Source organism: Gekko japonicus, unplaced genomic scaffold (genome assembly GCF_001447785.1).
Source record: "Gekko japonicus isolate JY-2015 unplaced genomic scaffold, Gekko_japonicus_V1.1 scaffold330, whole genome shotgun sequence".
NCBI classification, from domain to species: Eukaryota; Metazoa; Chordata; class Lepidosauria; order Squamata; family Gekkonidae; genus Gekko; species Gekko japonicus.
In genome coordinates this window covers 329,263-348,944 of record NW_015173132.1, presented here as the reverse complement: position 1 = coordinate 348,944, position 19,682 = coordinate 329,263, and the positions used below count along the sequence as shown (strand labels likewise).

The following is a 19,682-nucleotide window of genomic DNA, read 5'->3' as shown; positions in this document are numbered from 1 at the left end:
ATAATAATAATAATAATAATAATAATAATAATAATAATAATAATAATAATAATAATAATAATAATAATAATAATAATAATAATAATAATAATAATAATAATAATAATAATAATAATAATAATAATAATAATAATAATAATAATAATAATAATAATAATAATAATAATAATAATAATAATAATAATAATAATAATAATAATAATAATAATAATAATAATAATAATAATTATAATAATAATAATCTTACAAGGATGTCTTTCCCTCCGTACTCAAGAGAATATTACTGCTGCCATAACATTACGGGTGCTGGAATCACCGCTGGGGGCGGTCCTGTTCCTGCAGAGATGGCGAGACAGGACCTCATTAGGCAGTGGAAAGGCTTATGCAGCAAAAGCGTGAGCCTGCAACATCCACCAAAACCACCAGCTCGCCATAATAAATGAGAAAGTCCTCCTCACGTCACCTTTTGTTAACGATTATTTCAGAAGCACGCTGTGCATTTCCCCCCCGCAGTATTTGGTTGCAACTATCCACTGTTGAAGCAGAACGTAAAACATAGCACATTGGAAGAGGGGTGTGTTCCTGTGCAATTGTGTAAACCAGTGCAAACTCACTTGGGAATGACAATCAGAACGGGAAAAGGCATTGCAGGGCAACACAGACTGCCAATTTGTGTTTTCTGGGCTTTGAATTTGTTGCCGTCTGCTGCGGTGAAACGGTGTGTGGTTTGCATGCTAGTCCTTCAGCCTTTCGGAAAAGGGGATCGCAAATTAAGCAGGCATCTCGTCTCTGACGTATCCCCTGTTAATAAATATCAGAACTGGGGCTTACGTGCCTATATCTTTACAGTCTTCACAAAACGCTGGGTTTCAGAGAGGGTTGCTCCTAACTCGGCTGCGCTGTTTCGCATTCCAATGAAAGCATTATTTTGCTGGAGACTCATTCCATGAAGCATCTGCCAGAGTGTTATTTACTAGCTTGCGTTCTGCTGTTACGAGCCTATGCACAAAAAGTGATTTATCTGGCTAAGTTTAAAAAACAAACAAACACCAAACCCCATCTCTTTAAAACAAGACAAAATTGTAGGTGTATGTGGGAGGGAGAATGTTTAGGGCATGATGGGGAAACCCATCTTTCACTAGCAGTCTTACTCCCTTCCTCCCCATTTTATTCTGGGGTGTGTGTTTTTCATGCTCAACATCCAGTTTGGTTAAGAATTTGGGGGATTTGGACTTGGTTGGCGCTCACTGTGCTGTGACAGTGCTGATTGTTTTTGGATTTCAAAATGAGAGGAGGGTCGTTTCCAGTTCTTTTTTGCTGTGTTTTTTAAAGCGTGGGAACCTTTCCTGTTTTTGTTTGTTTGTTTGTTTGCCTTCAAGTCACAGCCCAACTTAATTTATATTTATTTATTTATTTCCATTTCTGTCCCCCTCCCACTGCCCGTGAACAGGCTCAGGGCTGCTCACATTAATCAGTAGAAGGTACCATAAAAAGGTAAAGGTAAAGGTTCCCTTGCTCGAAAGCCAGTCGAATCCGACTCTAGGGTTGCGGTGCTCATCTCCATTTCCAAGCTGAAGAGCCAGCGCTGTCCGAAGACGTTTCCGTGGCCATGTGGCCGGCACGACTAAACACCAAGGCACACGGAACGCTGTTACCTTCCCACTGAAATGGTACCTATTTATCTACTTGCAATTCCTTGCTTTCGAACTGCTAGGTTGGCAGGCCAAGGTACCATAAATCCACATAAACTTAAGGCAGCTCTGTAGAGTTATCAAGGCAAGAGACATTGAGAGGTAGTTGAGAGCCAGTTTGGTGTAGTAGTTAAGTGTGCGGGCTCTAATCTGGGAGAACCGGATTTGTTCCCCCACTCCTCCACTCGCAGCTGCTAGATGACCTTGGGCAAGCCGTAGTTCTGTCGGAGCTGTTCTCTCAAGGACAGTTCTCTCAGAGCTCTCTCAGCCCCACCTACCTCATAAGGGTGTCTGTTGTGGGGAGGGGAGGGGAAAGGAGTTTGTGAGCCGCTCTGAGACTCCGAGTGAAAGGCGGGGTATAAATCCAATCTCTTCTTCTTAGTTTGCCATTGCCTGCTGCTGTGTCATGACCCTGGACTTTGTTGGTGGTCTCCCGTCCACATACTGACCAGGGCTGACCCTGCTTAGCTTCTGAGATCTGACGAGATCAAGCTAGCCTGGGCTCTTTATTAGCACAGGGTTGAGAGAGAGAGAGATTAATTAACACAGTAAATATATACTTTATATTGAAATCATTTATGTTGATTTTTAAAAAAATATTCCTATGCTGCTTTTCCACAACGCATATTCCACGAGTAAGCAGGAGTGGGCTATAAACTGTACAGAATTTGTTGATCATCCCGGGCCCCAAGGATGTGACCAACTAGCTGTGACCAGGGCCAGGGCTTTTTCGATGGCGGCTCCTACCTGGTGGAACGAGCTCCCAGGGGAGATCCGGGCCCTGCGGGACCTTGTGCAGTTCCGCAGGGCCGGCAAAACGGAGCTCTTCCGCCAGGCTTTTGAGTAGGAGCCGCCGCCCTACTATACCATCACCGTCAAGACATCTTAATGGATGCATCGACGAGGCCCGAGGTAGAACCTAGAAATTACAGAAGATCTGATAAGCCGTCGCCACTGGACACGCACACCATGGGAGCACCATCTGGAACGGCGGTGATACCACCTTGGATCTAGGACACCAGTAATTGGATAGAGTGCTGTGGTTTTAGTGTTGGATGTTTTTATTATGTTTTTATCTATGGCAAGGCTAACGACCTTGCCTCTGTTAACCGCCCTGAGCCCACTGGGGAGGGCGGGATACAAATGTAAATAAATAAATAAATAAATAAATATTTTAACAATGTTAACAGTGCACACATTTAGCAAATGCGCAAGCTTCTAAGACTGCCGTCTGAAGGATGTTGACTCAGGTGCCCCTGAAATCAAGGAGCCTGACTTCCGAGTAAGCAGGAGTGGGCTGTAAACTGTACAGAATTTGTTGTGCTCATCAGAGGTTCGCAGATACATTCATCACCCAATGAAAACATATCATTTCCCCTGTTCTGCGTTTCACTCTGACCTGGGTGGCCCAGACTAGCCCAGTCTCATGGGATCTCAGAACCTAGGCCGTGTCGACCCTAGTTAGTACGAGGATAGGAGACCTCCAAGGAAGTCCGTGGTTGCTGTGCAGAGGCAGGCAAAGGCAAACCACCTCTGAACATCTCTTGACCTTGAAAATTGTACCGGGCAACCATAACCAGGGCTATTTTTGGGCAGGAACGCACAGGAACGGAGTTCTGGCTGGCTCCCAAGTTGGCCACGCCCAGCAGGAACTCATTAGCATAATAGGCCACACCCAACAGCAGAAACTCATTCGGATTGGCTACAACTAGGGATGTGTGGCCTACCATGCAAAAAGCCCTGGGTTTTGACAACAAACAAGGTAAAGAGAATAAGAAGCAAAAGGTGGGTGTGGCTGGATGACCACACTTCTGGTAACATGGGGGTGTGGCCTAATATGCAAATGCACTGTGCTGTCAGGGGTGTGGCCTAATATGCTAATGAGTTCCTGCTGTTGGGTATGGCCTATTATGCTAATGAGTTCCTGCTGGGCCTTTTCTACAAAAACAGCCCTGACCATAACTCAGCCGTGACTTGATGGTACTTTCCACCTTTGTTTTGCATTTCATACAGTCCAATCCCATCTCCATGTATGCTTACTTGGATTAGTTCACTGTGACTTACTCATAAATGAGAAATGTACACAGCATTGTAGCCTTCTCGCACCAAGGCAGCAGAAATCCCTATCTTGGTGCAGGGCTGTGAACAAATATCAGATGATCTGTTCTTGAAGATACCTATTCCCTTAAGTAATCCTGCTTCCTTCAGTTAACTCAAGTCTACTGACATGTTCAGCATACAATATGACTTGCACCGTTTACTGTGTAAATCCTATGCAGAGTTACTCCCGTCTAAGGCCCATTGATTTCAGTGGGCTTAAACGGGCATAACATTGCCTAGCACTGCACTGGTAGTTGAGTTTTGAGTGTGTCCATGCACATTGTATTGCATAGCACTTATGTAGAGTAAAGGTCTCTGGGTGCTATCCAAAGAAATTCAAGTGTGCCTTGCAACCAACCCAATCCTCTGCCTACCAAATGCTAGGAAAAGTCAGCAAGAAATTACTATTATCACACTGACTTTTTATATACTGTAGTCGAATTGATTTGGGCATGTTATGCTGGATTTGTAACTGTTTTTATGTGTATTCAGATAGAGACTCACTATGTCTTCAGGTTTTTTTAATTACTTGAAAAAATGCAGTGTGGGCAGGAGAAGAAGCATCAGTATATGAAAATGACTGTGGACCGTGGTACATCACAGGCAAACCCAAAAATCATCATAATCATCGAGCTCTTCTGCATTCTCATTTCCTTACTTGTGTCTCCCTAGTGCTTCAGATTTTTCCCCTCGTGTGTTTTGCTCCCTCTAGTGGTTGATTCAGTCTTACATCACTGTATATCCGGCATATCTCCCTGCAGATTTAAACTGCAGGTTTTTAGGCCGGACGTACGATGATGTAATATTGAATCGACCACTACCCAAAGGGCTATGTTTAGAATTTTTTGAATGTACAAAAGCCACGTAGCTATACTATGAGGACGATCTGAGTGAGATGGAATGGAGAAGCTGGCTGGATCTAACCCGGCCAAACCACAGGGATGCCAAGGTGCCCCCCCCAAAAAAAAAAGAAGGGAAAGACATAAGCAAAGTAACAAAGAAAACTTAAACCAAAGGAAATATGAATGCTAAGTGATAACTAGCGAGAGCCAAGTAATTAGTCGAGGAGCTATTGCAATTAGAGTGCCTGTTGGGGGAAGGTAATGAAATTGGCAGCAAGAGCTATAATGCGCTTGTCTGGAAGGCAATTTTTGTTATAATTGAACAAAGGACAGACAAGCAGGATAATGGGCTTCAGCCCCCTCCCCTCACAAACACACACTGCAGAGCTGTGAGGATTATTCTAAATAGACCGATCTTTATCTGCAACAAGCTTTTGTGAGGGAATTGAATAGACTGTCATGCTTAGTTAGTGATCTGCATCACACCAGCCAAGGATTGTCAGACTCTGTGTGTGTCAACTCCATGGAGCTGCCGTAAGTCAGGGGTCAATGGTCAAGGACAGAAGTGATACTGGGAAATTGGGGGCTGATTTCAAACGTGTCCTGTGTTTGTTTGTTTCATTTGGAACCACTGCTGCTGGGTTTGCTTTATCTCTCTTTTGATTTCAAGAACACCAGATGGGTTTCTGGTTGATTTTGACTACGTGATTGCAGTCAAATGAATCCTGTCTTTCCTGCTGTGAAAGGTTTGGGTGCTGTGAGTCAGATGTATTCCTAGGCAAGGGAGTGGCAGCTGTTGTCCTACGGGCTAGATACAGACCCGGAGGCTTTTTCCACCCCTCTCTGGCAGCCCTATCAAATTTTGACCCAGATATAGCAAACAAGTTGCTCCGTTTCATTCATATGGACCCCCCAAAAATTAATGTTTTCTTGCAAGAAATGGAGGTATTCCAGATTTTAAAATTGCGTCTCTCTGTTTGGTTTTTGTTTGTGACACGAATTCTTCTTTCCATCCTCAAGGCAGTTAACAATATAAGGAAAAGAACACAAAACAAAATAAAAGCACGAGTTAAAAACAGCACATGTTACCTGCAAATTAGTAAACCGACAGCTACTTACCGGCATAATCACTGCAACAAAATGCCTAAACTGAATCAAATGTGTGCTGAAAGAGCCATATCTTAGCCTGGCACCACCCTGAACCAAGAGGAAAGGTGGGGAATAAACATTTTAATAAATAAATTCCTAACAAGATGAACAAGAAAGAGAAGAGAGAAGAGATTGGATTTATACCCCGCCCTTCACTACCCAAAGGTGTCTCAGAGCGGCTTACAATCTCCTTCCCCTTCCCCTCCCCACCATAGACACCCTGTGAGGTAGGTGGGGCTGAGATAGCTCTTGACAGAAACATCTCTTTTTCAAGGACAGCTCTTATCAGAATTACAGCTTGCCCAAGGTCATCCAGCCAGGTGCAAGTGGAGGAATGGGGAATCAAACCCGGTTCTCCCAGATTAGAGTCCGCGCACTTAACCACTACACCAAACTGGCTCTCAGGAGCTAGATGGGGCATTCAGAGTCATGGACATATTGCCAAGAAGGCCCAATCTGTGTATTCACCTGCCGTAGTTTAGCTAGTGCTGTGACAGAGGAGATATCCAGACCCTAAACTGTTTAGGGGTTTAAAAGCGGAAAGCAGTGCTGTAAGTTGGGCTTGGAAACCAACTAGAAGCCAATAAAGATCACACAGTATTTATATCTTTATTTTTGCAAATTATACTTGGCCTCTCAAATGAAGGTTTCCGAAGCAACAACAAGAGAGAACATCACAAGTTAAAACAATTCAATAAATATTCAGCAACAAACAGGAAACCCATCAAATAAGTGCAACTGTCACATAATGTGTATGTATACATGAGCGGTGGCTCAAGTGGTTAAGACGCTGAACTGCAGGCTGTGGAAGGTCAGTAGTTCAGCAGTTCGAGACCCGAGTGTGCCGCATGACGGAGTGAGCTCCCGTCTCTAGTTCCAGCTCCTGCCAACCTAGCAGTTCGAAAGCAAGAAATTGCAAGTAGATAAATAGGTACCACTTTGGTGGGAAGGTAACAGCGTTCCGTGCGCCTTGGTGTTTAGTCGTGCCGGCCACATGACCACGAAAACGTCTTCGGACAGCGCTGGCTCTTCGGCTTTGAAACGGAGATGAGCACCGCAACCCTAGAGTCGGACTCGACTGGCTTTCGAGCAAGGGAAACCTTTACCTTTTATACATGCCACAGATCACCCAGAAGCCTTAATGAACAAAAATGCCTTTGCTTGATGCAGAAAACAGAAAGAAGGGAAAAGAAAAACTGCACCACCTGGCAGACAGCTGTGGCGGAGTCCGACAGCAAGGACAGCCCTTATTTTCAGTAATCACCTCTGCAGGGGAGGGTTCCAAGAACAGAGGATCCATGGAAAAGCTGAGTTGTCCACCAGACTCATATGGGATGATTAGGTCTTGGGGAAAATAGGTCCCAGTTAATGCTCTGGTTGCTGCAGTCTACACAAACTCTAGTTTGCAGCTCCTTTTCCAAGGTGGCCCTCTGTCCGTTTTAACATCCTATATGGATGTGGTCATCCATAGGTGACCCCCATGATGTTGATTGTGATATCTACTATGGCTGTGGTCAAGGCATATGTGATACCGGGCAGATGTGCCAAGTAATGACACAGCCAGCCCAGCAGCTTAAGCAAATTAAAGGCACTGTTGGCCACAACTGCTACCACAGTAGTAGAGTCAGTTTGGTGTAGTGGTTAAGTGTGCAGACTCTAATATGGGAGAACTGGGTTCGATTCCCCACTCCTCCACTTGCACATGCTGGATGACCTTGGGCAAGCCATAGTTCTCGCACAGCAGTTCTTGAAAAAGAGCAGTTTCTGTCAGAGTTCTCTCAGCCCCACCTACCTCACAGGGTGTCTGTTGTGGGGAGGGGAAGGGAAGGGAGTTTATAAGCTGCTCTGAGACACCTTTGGGTAGTGAAAGGTGGGGTATAAATCCAATCTCCTCTTCCTCCTCCCCTTCTTCTTCTTCTTGTATCCTTTTTGGTTTTACACTTAGCCCTTGATTCCACTGATCTAAAGCATCTTAGTCTTGTCTGGATTAAGCCTAGAGTTGCCAGTTCCGGGTTGGGGAATTCCTGGAGATTGGTGGGGGGGTGGAGCCTGGGCGGGTGGATTTGTGGAGGGGAGGGGCCTCAGCAGGGTACAATGCCACAGAGCCCACCCTCCAAAGCGGCCATTTTCTCCAGGGGAACTGATCTGTATCGTCTGGAGATCAGTTGTAATAGAGGGAGATCTCCAGGTCTGAAGTGGAGCCCGACAACTCTGATTAAGCCTCGTCTTGCTGAAACCGTCATCCACGTTATCTCTGATTCAAGGCAACAGTTGGGTCTCTAAGTAACTGTTAAGTCGCTCACTTAGCAAAGCAGTCGGAGAGTGATTCAGCAAGAACACAACTTTATTCTTCAACTCGAACACAACTCCAACACGGATCAACATCTGATAGCCAGAACAGCCTTTGCATTGCATTGCGGTTGTCCTGCTTTTAAACATTCCCACATGTCATGCATTCAAGGCAGCTTTGAATACACTACAGTAACCTCCATGGAACCCCCTGATAAAACGGAAAGGCAGCATTGGTCTCGTCCATCCACTGATGGTATCACACTCCAGATCTCAATGCAACCTCTTCCAGCAATTTCTTGTAGACATGAAATAGCATAGAGATGACCAGGGCTATTTTTGGACAGGAACGCACAGGAACAGAGTTCCGTCTGGCTCCAGAGTTGGCCACGCCCTCTACAGCCAAAACCTCTGCATGTGTGGCTACGGAGGGAAGGCCTGGAGAGCGACCCCCCCCCGCCGGCAACTCCGAGGCGAGTGGGCCAGGGAGGGGGCCTGAATGGATTGGGGAGGCATTTAAATGCCTCCCTGTGCCTTCCCCAGCCTGTCCAAGGGCTGACTTGCCTGGGCTCCCCACAGCTGTGGGCCGCCCGGGCAAGCCAAGGGAAGGCAGTTTAAACTTTCCCTTCAAGGGGGGGCTTGCCCAGGTGCCCTGTGGCTGCAGGGTACCCGGGCAAGCCAAGGGAAGTTGTGGGGTGTGGCCTAATATGCTAAGTAGCTGCATTGTCACAGGTGTGGCCTAATATGCTAATGCGTTTATGATGTTGGGTGTGGCCTATTATGCTAATGAGTTCCTGCTGGCCTTTTTCTACAAAACAAGTCCTGGAGATGACATTGAACCCAGTGGGACCCACAGACTGTGAGGTCTAGCATCCTCCCTCCAACACCACCTTCTGGGTCTTGTACTCAAGGAAGGACTAGACTTAACATAAACCAGTGCCTTCAATCACCATCCCAGCAGCTCGGCTCCCAAGGACACGACCTTTGTATGCATCGTGGTGTTTGTATCAAAAGCTTCCAAAAGGTCTGGCAGATGCAGGCTGGATCATAGAATCATAGAGTTGGTAGGGGCCAGACAGGCCATCTAGTCCAATTCTCTGCTCAGTGCAGGATCAGCCTAGAGTATCCCTGACAGGTGTTTGTCCAGCCACTGCTTAAAGACTCCCAAGGAAGGGGAACTCACCATCTTCCTAGGCAGCTGATTCCACTGTTGCACAACTCTTACTATAAAAATGTTTTTCCTAAGATGCAGCTGGTATTTCCCTGCCCTTAATTTAAACCCATTCTTGTGAGTCCTATCCTTTGCTGCCCACAGGAACAGCTCCCTGCCCTCCTCTTAAGTGACAGCCCTTCAAATACTTAAAGAGAGCAACCATTTCCCCCCTCAACCTCCTCTTCTCCAGAATGAACATTCCCAAGTCCCTCAGCCTTTTCTCTTAGGTTTTGGTCTCCAGGTCCCCAAACATCCTCGTCACTCTCCTCTGTACCCGCTCCATTCTGTCCACATCCTTTTTGAAAGGAGGCCTCCAGAACTGCACACAAAACTCCAGGTGCAGCCTGACCGATGCAGTGTACAGCAGGACTATGACATCTTGCTATCCGGATGTTATGCCTCTGTTGGTACACCCCAAGATTGCATTAGCCTTTTTTGTTGCCGCATCACACTGGCTGCTCATATTTAAGTCTTAGCCCACCTGTACCCCGAGATCTTGTTCACACACACTGCTACTCAGAAGCGTATTCCTCATCCAGTATGCGTGTTCCCCATTTTTGTTACCCAGATGTAGAACTCAGCACTCGCCCTTGTTAAATTGCATCTTGCTCACATCCGCCCACTTTTCCGGTGTGTTCAGATCCCGTTGGATTCTATCTCTGTCTTCTGGTGTGTTCGCTGCTCCTCCCAATTTGGTGTCGTCTGCAGATTTAATGAGTAGCCCCACCCCACCCTCATCCAGATCCTTTATAAAATATTGAAAAGTATCGGGCCCAGAACGGAGCCCTGCAGCACCCCACTGGACACCTCCCTCCATTCAGATGAAATGCCATTGACAACTACTCTCTGAGAGTGGTTCTCCAACCAGTTCCCTATCCACCTCACTATCCTGGAGTCCAGTCCACAGTCCTCTAGTTTACCCATCAGAACATCATGAGGAACCCTGTCCAAAACTTTACTGAAATTCAGGTAAACAATTATTATTTGGATCCACTTTGCTTGTTTGGTTCCCAGCAAAGTTTGTCTATCAGGGCAACAAAAACCAGGCCTAGAACTCGATTGAAAAGCATCCAAATAATCCCTGCTGTCCAGGAATATCTGGTAACTTCAGGTTATCTATGCACCTGCCTTGGTCTTTGAAGAAGAAGAAGAAGAAAAGATTGGATTTATACCTCGCCCTTCACTACCCAAGGGTGTCTCAGAGCGGCTTACAAACTCCTTTCCCTTCCCCTCCCCACAACAGACACCCTGTGAGGTGGGTGGGGCTGAGAGAGCTCTGACAGAAACTGCTCTTTTTCGAGGACAGCTCTTATCAGAACTACGGCTTGCCCAAGGTCATCCAGCAGGTGCAAGTGGAGGAGTGGGGAATCAAACCCGGTTCTCCCAGATTAGAGTCCGCGCACTTAACCACTACATGTTTGGTGTAGTGTCATTCTAATCTGTACTGGTGTACTGTCATTCTGATCTGTACTGCTTATTTGGGAGAGGAGGAGGTTTAGCATGACAATGAATACCTCATCAAAGAGGGTATTATCTCGGCATGCCAGATTAACATACCTCTCAGCCCAAAATTCCTCCCCCACTATCAGAACACTTTCTCTCTTTTTTTGTCTCCTTGGTGTAAAATGTTGCCTGTGTGTCTTTCTGCTCATGCATCCACCTTAGGCAACAGGTGCCTCCTGTTTGGGTTTTTTTTTAATGGAGATCCCCCCCCCCCCCTCCTGATGTCCGTATGAATTCCTTTGATCCGGAGGAGTCCATATGTAGTTATATGTGGAGAGACACAGATGACAAATCGTGAGTGATGCAGCTCTGCTAAAGAGTAACTTGCAGCACTTTGGGGTGAAATGATTTCAGCCGCAAAAACTGTTTTCAGATTGAGGGTGGGGGGAGTTAGAACTCCAGGCAACATAGGAAAGGGAGACCCCTGCTGCCACAACACGGATGTTACCAGGATTAATAGACTGCTTCTGATCATTCAGCGGCCCCCAGTGTGGTACCGATGGTAGCCGTGGCGCTCGCTGACAACTTTCCTCGTATTTTCAGGAAATGGGCAGGGGCCAGATGGGAATTTTGCTCCACAGGGCTTCTGATCAGGCATTAGAGTTCTGATTGGCTGTGCAGATTTTTAGAACGTTGCTTTTGGCAGCAGCTTCCACCACAGCAGAAGGTTCTTCACTGGGGGGTTGTTAGCAGTCAGACCCCCTCCTCCCACTGAGGGGCAGTTTTTAGCTAGCAAGAACCATAAACACCCTTCCTAAAATATCTTCCCAAATATCATAAGTGTGCAATACACTGCCTGGCCCAGAACGAGACAAAATGGATGCCAGCCAGAAACAAGCCTGGACGTGTAGTTTAGAAGCCTGGCTAGCCAACGACCTCCTCCCCGCCAGCGTTCCCTCTAAGCTGAGTTAGTGTGAGCCAGCTCACAGGTTTTTTAGCCTCCGGCTCACACGTTTTTGCCTTATGGCTCAGGAAGGAGGGCTCCAGAGCGAACTAATTTATGCCATAGCCAAATCGCTCGCTCACAACTTGAATGCCAGCAGCTCGCAAAGTAGAATCTTTGCTCACAAGACTCCACAGCTTAGAGGGAGCATTGCTCCCCACCCTGGAGAGATGCATAATTTAGGGACAATGGGCCTCCGAAGAACCTAAGCATAAGTTCACTCTCCAACATTTTGCAGCTGGCAGTCCTCTGCCTGTGGTAGCCATTTTGTGGTTGGCTCCATGTCCTGCAGCGGCCAGTTGGTGGCTCCACCCACCATCCTGTGTCAGAATTTCAAAGGTGCCCTCAGGCTCAGAAGGGACTCCTTTACAGAGTCTTGCGGAATGTGTAATAAACACGTGGAATTCACTGCTGCAGGAAGTGGCGGCGGCTACAAGCGCAGACAGCTTCAAGTGGGGATTGGGTAAACAGATGGAGCAGAGGTCCATCCGTGGCTATTAGCCACAACGTAGAGACGGAACACTCTGTCTGGGGCAGGGATGCTCAGGAGGGGGGGGGTCAGAGGCAATGGGCCCGCCTAGAAGCCATGGAGCCTGGGAGCTGCCCACACACCAGAGTAGGGGTGCCAACCTCCAGGTGGTGGCTAGAAACCTCCTGCCATTACCACTGATCTCGAGGCGACAGAGGTTCGCTCCCCTGGAGAAAATGACCACTTTGGAAGGTGGACTCTATGGCATTGAAGCCCCTCCCCTCCCCAAGCCCTGCCCTCTTCAGGCTCCACCCCCCAAATCTCCAGGTATTTCCCAACCCAGAGCTGGCGACTCTACCTTAGAATATGCTGACATTGGTTCTGCACCGAGCTTACACTGCTTCTGATAGGCTTGCCAAGTCCCCCCGGGGGGCGGGGAAACCCCCGCCCCAAGGGCCCGTTCTCCGCCGGCGGCGGATCGGGTCCCGGGGGGAACCCCACCCCGACATGCGCGTCACCAGGAAGTGGCGTTAGGACGCCGGGCACGCTGGGGGCAGGGCCACTTCTTCGATGGTCGTGGCCCCGCCCCCACCGTGCCCAGCGTCCTAACGTCACTTCCTGGTGATGTGCGTGCGGTGCGTGTGCGTGCTCCAGTCGCCGCCCGGAAGTCCCCCGCTGCAGCGAAGAAACAACTTGGCAACCCTAGCTTCTGACCACTGCGCTACCTAACCCAGTGTTGTCTACTCTGAACGGCAGTGCTTCTCCAAGGTCTTGTGCATGGGTCTATCCTAGCCTGAGGTCTGAGATCCTTTCAACTAGAGATGCCAGGGGCTGGACCTTCTTTATCTACCAGTCTGCTACAGCCAGTGTTCCCTCTGAGCTGAGTGAGTGTGAACTGGCTCACGGTTTCTTAGCCTCCAGCTCACACGTTTTTGTCTTCGCTCAGCAAGGAGGGCTCCAGAGCAAACGAAATGACGCAGTAGCCGAATCGCTCGCTCACAACTTTAATGCCAGTAGCTCACAAAGTAGGATTTTTGCTCACCGGACTCCACAGCTTAGAGGGAGCGTTGCTCACAGCCTCTCGGTATTAGCCTACAGTCAGATCCATCCAAGCTTTCAGTGTGTTCAGCAAAAATTCTTGACAGAGAAGCAGTGGGGTAAGGCTGAAGATAATGACTTTTCTGACTGCTCAGTGAGCTTCCTGCCGAACTGATATTTGAATCGACAGCTTCCTAGCCCACAGGCGATAATGGTCTCAGTGCTAGCTCCTTATACCACACTGCCAGTTTTGTTACAATCCAGTAACAGGAAATGAGGACCTGATAAAAACTTTATAATATTCAGGCTTCTCTTTCTCATATAACTTGTAGAATGGAGAAATGTCATTTATGATGTTTGTGGGTTTTCCATCACAAGAATTTAAATGGAAGGCCAAATGTGATTTCCATGTTGATGAGTTATCTCTGTTGGCTTAATAATACTGGCACTTGAAGGCGGGGGAGGTGCAAATGTGGGAGTGAATATTTGAGGGCTGTTCTGTAAATAGATCTTCTTTTGCTTTTTCTTTGCTCCACAGGTGCCGATCCCTCACATGACGGTAAAATGCTGGGGAGCAACGTTAATAGAAATTCAGCAATTATTGGAGGTAAGGAAAACGCAGGTACCTTGGAGCAGTGTGCCCTCTAAGCTGAGTTAGTGTGAGCTAGCTCACGGTTTTTTAGCCTCCGGCTCACACATTTTTGTCTTAGCTCGGGAAGGATGGCTCCAGAGCAGACTAATTTATGCAGTAGCCAAATCACTTGCTGAACAACTTTAATACCAGTAGCTCACAAAGTAGAATTTTTGCTCACAAGACTCCACAGCTTAGAGGGAGCATTGGAGGTGAGTGTAGGTGTCATGGACTGAGTGTACATCTTGGTGAGGTTTGAATTTAAAACATTCTGATGTTCAAGACTAAGCCAGCAGAAAGGCTTCGGGGGCTTTCAGTAATATTTGGGTTTGGCTTTAAAAACACCCAGGAGCCTTGGGATAAGAGTGTGTGATTGGAAATGGAAATAAATAATGAGCCAGTAAATGGCTGGTAACCTCAAGTGCTGCCACTAAATTAATTAATTAATTGTTGTGAGCAGGGCTCTTTTTGTAGAAAACGCCCAGCAGAAACTCATTAGCATATTAGGCCACACCCCTGACAACACAGTTCATTAGCACATTAGACCGCACCCCCATTTTACCAGAAGTGTGGCCACACCCACCTTTTGCTTCTTATTCTGTTGACCTTGTTTGTTGTCAAAACCCAGGGCTTTTTTTTGAAGCAGGAACTCCTTTGCATGTTAGGCCACGCACCCCTAATGTAACCAATCCTAATGAGTGTCTGCTGTTGGGTGTGGCCTATTATGCTAATGAGTCCCTGCTGGGCGTGGCCAACTCGGGAGCCGGCCGGAACTCCGTTCCTGTGCGTTCCTGCCCAAAAATACCCCTGGTTGTGTGGCATTGTGTGTGGAATAGCTAGGAGATCCCGGAGGGACTGTTTGTCTGCTGAAGCTGTAGCTCTTTTTGGCACCACTAGGTGGCAAGCTATGCTTATTTTTAGGCCAACAGTGCTATGACTTGCCTAAGGTCACCCACCTAGCTTCAAGTGGGGAATTAAACCCCATTCTCCAGATTAGAGTCCCCCTCTTTTAACCACTACACCAAGCTGGCTGTCTTGCGCTACCACTGAATGTGTGTGTTTGCTTAGAATATGTGTATTTCACCTCACTATATGAGTGTAGTTGAGGATGGGATAAATAGAATTAACAGCAGAAGGTTTAAAGGGCTTGAGAGAATAAAGAAATCTTCTCCTGGCACCTAAAAGGATACAGATTTGGTGCCAGGCAAGCCGCTGTGGAGAGAGGGTTTCAAGGTGTGGTGCACCACTACCAAAAAGGCCCTGACTCTGTAGCTCAACCACTTAGCTTCAGAAGGGGGGGGGGGAAGAGGACCTCTGATGATAGCCTCAGCTGGTGAGCAGGTACCCTGAAATGTTTGTCTCCCGTGTTAGCAAAAGACACAGCAGCAGCAATAACAACAGAATAATGAGCGAAGCAGCACAGCAATGAAGACAATGAACTATGAGCAGAATAGAAAAACAACACATCTAAAATTCCAGAGAGTAGCAGCCAAGCACCTAGAAGGAGTTCCAAAGATGAGGCACCTCTGAACATTCTTTTGTGGCCACACTTTCGTAACATTGAACTGCCACGGAGTTTCCCAAGGAACCCTGGGAATTGAATTTATTGAGCAGTAAGTGATTAAAGCAGGGTAGGTTTAAGGAGCTGCGGTGGCTCAAGTGGTTAAGACGCTGAACTGCAGGCTGTGGAAGGTTGGTAGCTCAGCAGTTCGAGACCCGAGTGTGCCGCATGACGGAGTGAGCTCCCGTCTCTGGTCCCAGCTCCTGCCAACCTAGCAGTTGGAAAGCAAGACATTGCAAGTAGATAAATAGGGACCGCTTCGGTGGGAAGGGAACAGCGTTCCGTGCACCTTGGTATTTAGTCATGCCGGCCACATGACCACGGAAACGTCTTCGGACAGCACTGGCTCTTCGGCTTTGAAACGGAGATGAGCACCGCAACCCTAGAGTTGGACTCACCTGGCTTTCGAGCAAGGGAACCTTTACCTTTACAGGGTAGGTTTGCTATTCTGGTTTGAGTCTCAGACAGAAAAGCAGCCTACAAATAAACCCCACCCTCTTCGCTCTGACCTAGAGCGTACCTAGATCTTCCACCAAATCACTGTTTTTAAAACAGGGCGTTGAAGTTGTAGCGATCTCAGCACTTATCATGCTTTGGTGGTTTTTGAAACAAAATCCACCCTTTTGCCTTTTAAGGAGGGGTGGCAGGTAAGAAATACCGTTGGATGGACAGTCAGGAAAGTTTTGCTATAGCTATTGAAGTTTTCGTCATTTCCCTTCCAGATTCATGAATAAATAACCTGGGGATGTGTAGGGAGGAAAGCTAGGGAACATTTTCGACAGTGAATAACTTTTGTGGACTTGTTTGCAAGTCTGGTATAGGAAGGGGTTCACCCAGCACCAGATCTGCAGTCTTTTCAGCTCCAGAAGAATAGGGGCAGCCCAGAAACACTGGGTATCGGGACAGAGACAGGTATGTGCTGTAAGTGGGACGGATTTCTAAGAACGTTGTAGATAGCACTGTCACAGCTTATACCCTACTGTTCCCTTGTGGCTCAAGGTAGTTTACATTCCCAAAAATTCGAAATATACAAAATACTATAAAACCCCATTTACACCCCCCTCCCCCAGAGCACAGCTAATAGATGCCAGTATGGGCCACATTAAATGGGGAAGGGCTGTGGCTCAGTGGAAGAGCTACTGACTTTGATGGACCCTGGCCCGTAGCTAACATGGGGCCCACGGGGCCTGGCCCCCTAGTGTTTCTTCTGGGCCCCCTCCCTCCAGGGCTGCCCCCAAAGTGTCCAACTGACCACCTGCACTGTACTTTCATTTCATTAGCTGGTGGGCTCCCCGAGGCCCCCTCCAAAAGAATTCCCTAGCTATGGGGCTGGATGGACCAAGCATCGAATTCAGTTTAAGGTAGCTTCATGTGTTCATGAGAGCCAGTTTAGTGTAGTGGTTAAGAGTGCAGACTCTAATGTGGGAGAACGGGGTTTGATTCCCCACTCCTTAAGGTATTTGCTGATCTTTGATCGTAATAAATCAAATTGAATTGATTCCCCACTCCTCCACTTGCAGCTGCTGGTGTGACCTTGTGTCAGTCACAAGTTTTCTCAGAGCTGTTCTCTCAAGAGCAGTTTGTCTCAGAGCTCTCTCAGGCCCACCTACCTCACAGGGTTTCTGTTGTGGGGAGGGGGAGGGAAAGGAGATTGTAAGCCACCCTGAGACTCCAAGTGAAGGGCAGGGTATAAATCCAATCTGCTCCTCCCCCTCCTCCTCTGATGTATTCATTGAAACAACTAGAAGTTGGCAAACCAGAAGGCCATACTTGGTGCTCCAAGTACACATGGGGGCAGGTGGCCCTTCAGAAGATGGTTTTAACCACTCAGAAAACGTATCCCCGAATTCATGCACATTTCCACTTATACACCGTACTTCTGAAGTGACGTGATGCGACCATAGTTAGGATTAAAAAATTAGTGCTCTAATTAGGCCTTCCTGTGTGATCGGCGGCACTCCACAGAGCCATCGAGGCAAAGTCGAGAGAGCTACTTGCCGGTTACATTGGCGTACATTGAGAATTGAATAGTAGTCATAGAGAGAGAGTGTCTTTGTTACAGTAAAAATAACTTTAGAGCAGGGGTCATTTTGTAGAAAAAGAGGTGCAGGAGCTCATTAGCATAATTCATTAGCATGACTTATTTGCATATGCCACACCCCCTGACATCACCGGAACTGTCCACCACATATAATAAAACGAGCCCTCTGCATTTTTACATTTCAAACATTTGTTTGACATATTACTGTTCATGTTTGCAATCTTTTTTGGTGTCATATACCATCTATACATCATCTTATAACAATTTTCTTTTAAATTATTACATGTTGATATTTTCAATGCATTCTTCCATAAATATTCCCAAGATGACATCAATATTTCTTTATTCATGTTAACTGCCCATTTTATCATTTGCTCTTTAACTGTCTCATCTTCTGTATACCATTTTAATAATATCTTATATATTTTAGAAATGTTTTTTATCCCCCTCAAACCATACCTTTTCAATATCATTATATTTTCCCCTGAATCCAAAAGCTTTTTTGTCTTTTCTAAATAAGTCATTGATCTGTCTATATTGTAGCCAACCATACTTAAAAGCCAAATCTTCTTCCATTTTCATTTCAAATGTTTTTCCCACTGGTTTCAACATTTCTCTATATTGTACCCAATCTTCTCCTTTATGTGTTGAAAAAGGTTTTATAACCTCCGCCAGTACAATCCAAAGTGGTCTCTCATCCGAGAAGAACCTTCTATACTTAGTCCATGCATCAAATAGAGTTCTTCTAATATAATGGTGTTTTAAAAAACCATCCAATTTCGTTTTTTTCATACCATAAATAGGCATGCCAACCAAATTTACAATTGTGTCCTTCTAACGCCAACAGTTTCCTATTGTCCAACATAATCCATTGTTGCAACCAGGTTAGACAAACCATATCATGGTACAGCCTCAAGTTTGGTAACTGAAATCCGCCTCTTTCTTTTGCATCACAGAGGATCTTCATTTTAATCCGTGGTTTCTTCCCGGCCCATACAAACTTTGAAATTTCTCTTTGCCATAAATTAAATACCTTCACATCTTTCACTATTGGGATTGTCTGGAATAAAAACATCAACCGTGGTAAAATATTCTGATCGTAAGATTTGAAAAGATTAATTCCTAAGTGCTTAGTTAATGTCAAGACTCGGCTATGGGACCCCTGACTTGTCTGTTTCCTAATCTGTTACACTCTTCCCTCCCTCTTAGGCATCATCGCCGTCGTGATCTTCACCATCCTCTGCACCCTGGTTTTCCTCATACGCTACATGTTCCGCCACAAGGGAACGTACCACACCAATGAGGCCAAGGGGGCGGAATCTGCCGAAAGCGCCGATGCAGCCATCATGAACAATGACCCCAATTTTACGGAAACCATTGACGAGAGCAAAAAAGAGTGGCTTATCTGAGATTGGGGGTGGGGCGGGGAGCGGAAGGCGTGGGAGGAGGGACCGGGGAGGGACCGGGGAAGACTTTTTCAGCAAGGAGAAGAGAGCTCTCTCTTACAGACTCTTGAGCACATCTAGTTTTTAAAAAAGAGAGAGAGAGAGATCAGCACAACTGAAGGAGCAAGCGACAGACAAAACATTGAGACTAGAAACCACGGCGGCGTTCCTGGAGAGTACTTTTTAAACCTCGATTTGCAGCGAAATCGCCCCCCCCTTCTTGTATGCATCTAAACCAAGAGCATCAGAATCCAGCATTGGTTCACCCTTTGTCAGTAATCTATCTGTCTTCTTTGTGTGTGGCTAGAGGTGTTCAAAAACCCCTGTAAGTAACGGGGCCCACTTTTCTATATTTTTTTAAAAGCCCTTTAAAATGTAAATATCTCTCCCCGGAGAATGGCAGATCAGAGTCCGAAATCCGGGACTGTTCTTCTCTTAGTGTTTCTTGCACAGATAATTCCCTAGAAAGGATGCTGTTAACAGCTGGTCATGCTCACATAGTGTTTCAGCGGTCATCGTTTCAATGTGTGATTGAGGAAGTCTCAGCTCAGGCGAGGGTTGCCAGGCACCAGTTGGGAGGTTCCTGGAGATTTCAGGACAGAGCCGGGGAAGGGGGGGGGGAGTTTGGGCAAGGGAAGGCGGCCATCTTCTGAAGCTGCCGTTTCCTCCAGGGGCACTGATCTCTGTATTCTGGAGATGATTGTCATCCCAGGAGAACTCCAGGCCTCATCTGGAGGCTGGCAACCCTAGTCCAGGCATATCTACAC

The 19,682-nt window shown here is 46.7% G+C and overlaps 1 protein-coding gene across 1 annotated transcript in view; it reads left to right on the top strand.

The window, feature by feature from the left end:
• The window catches only part of CNTNAP2 (contactin associated protein-like 2), a 928,799-nt gene extending 909,434 nt beyond the window's left edge, over positions 1 to 19,365 (top strand). The window contains exons 21-22 of the mRNA XM_015422149.1: positions 13,776 to 13,844; positions 18,680 to 19,365. Coding sequence (XP_015277635.1) covers positions 13,776 to 13,844; positions 18,680 to 18,879 — 269 coding nt within the window. The 3' untranslated portion in view covers positions 18,880 to 19,365. The remainder of the gene's footprint in view (positions 1 to 13,775; positions 13,845 to 18,679) is intronic.
• Positions 19,366 to 19,682: the final 317 nt, after the last annotated feature.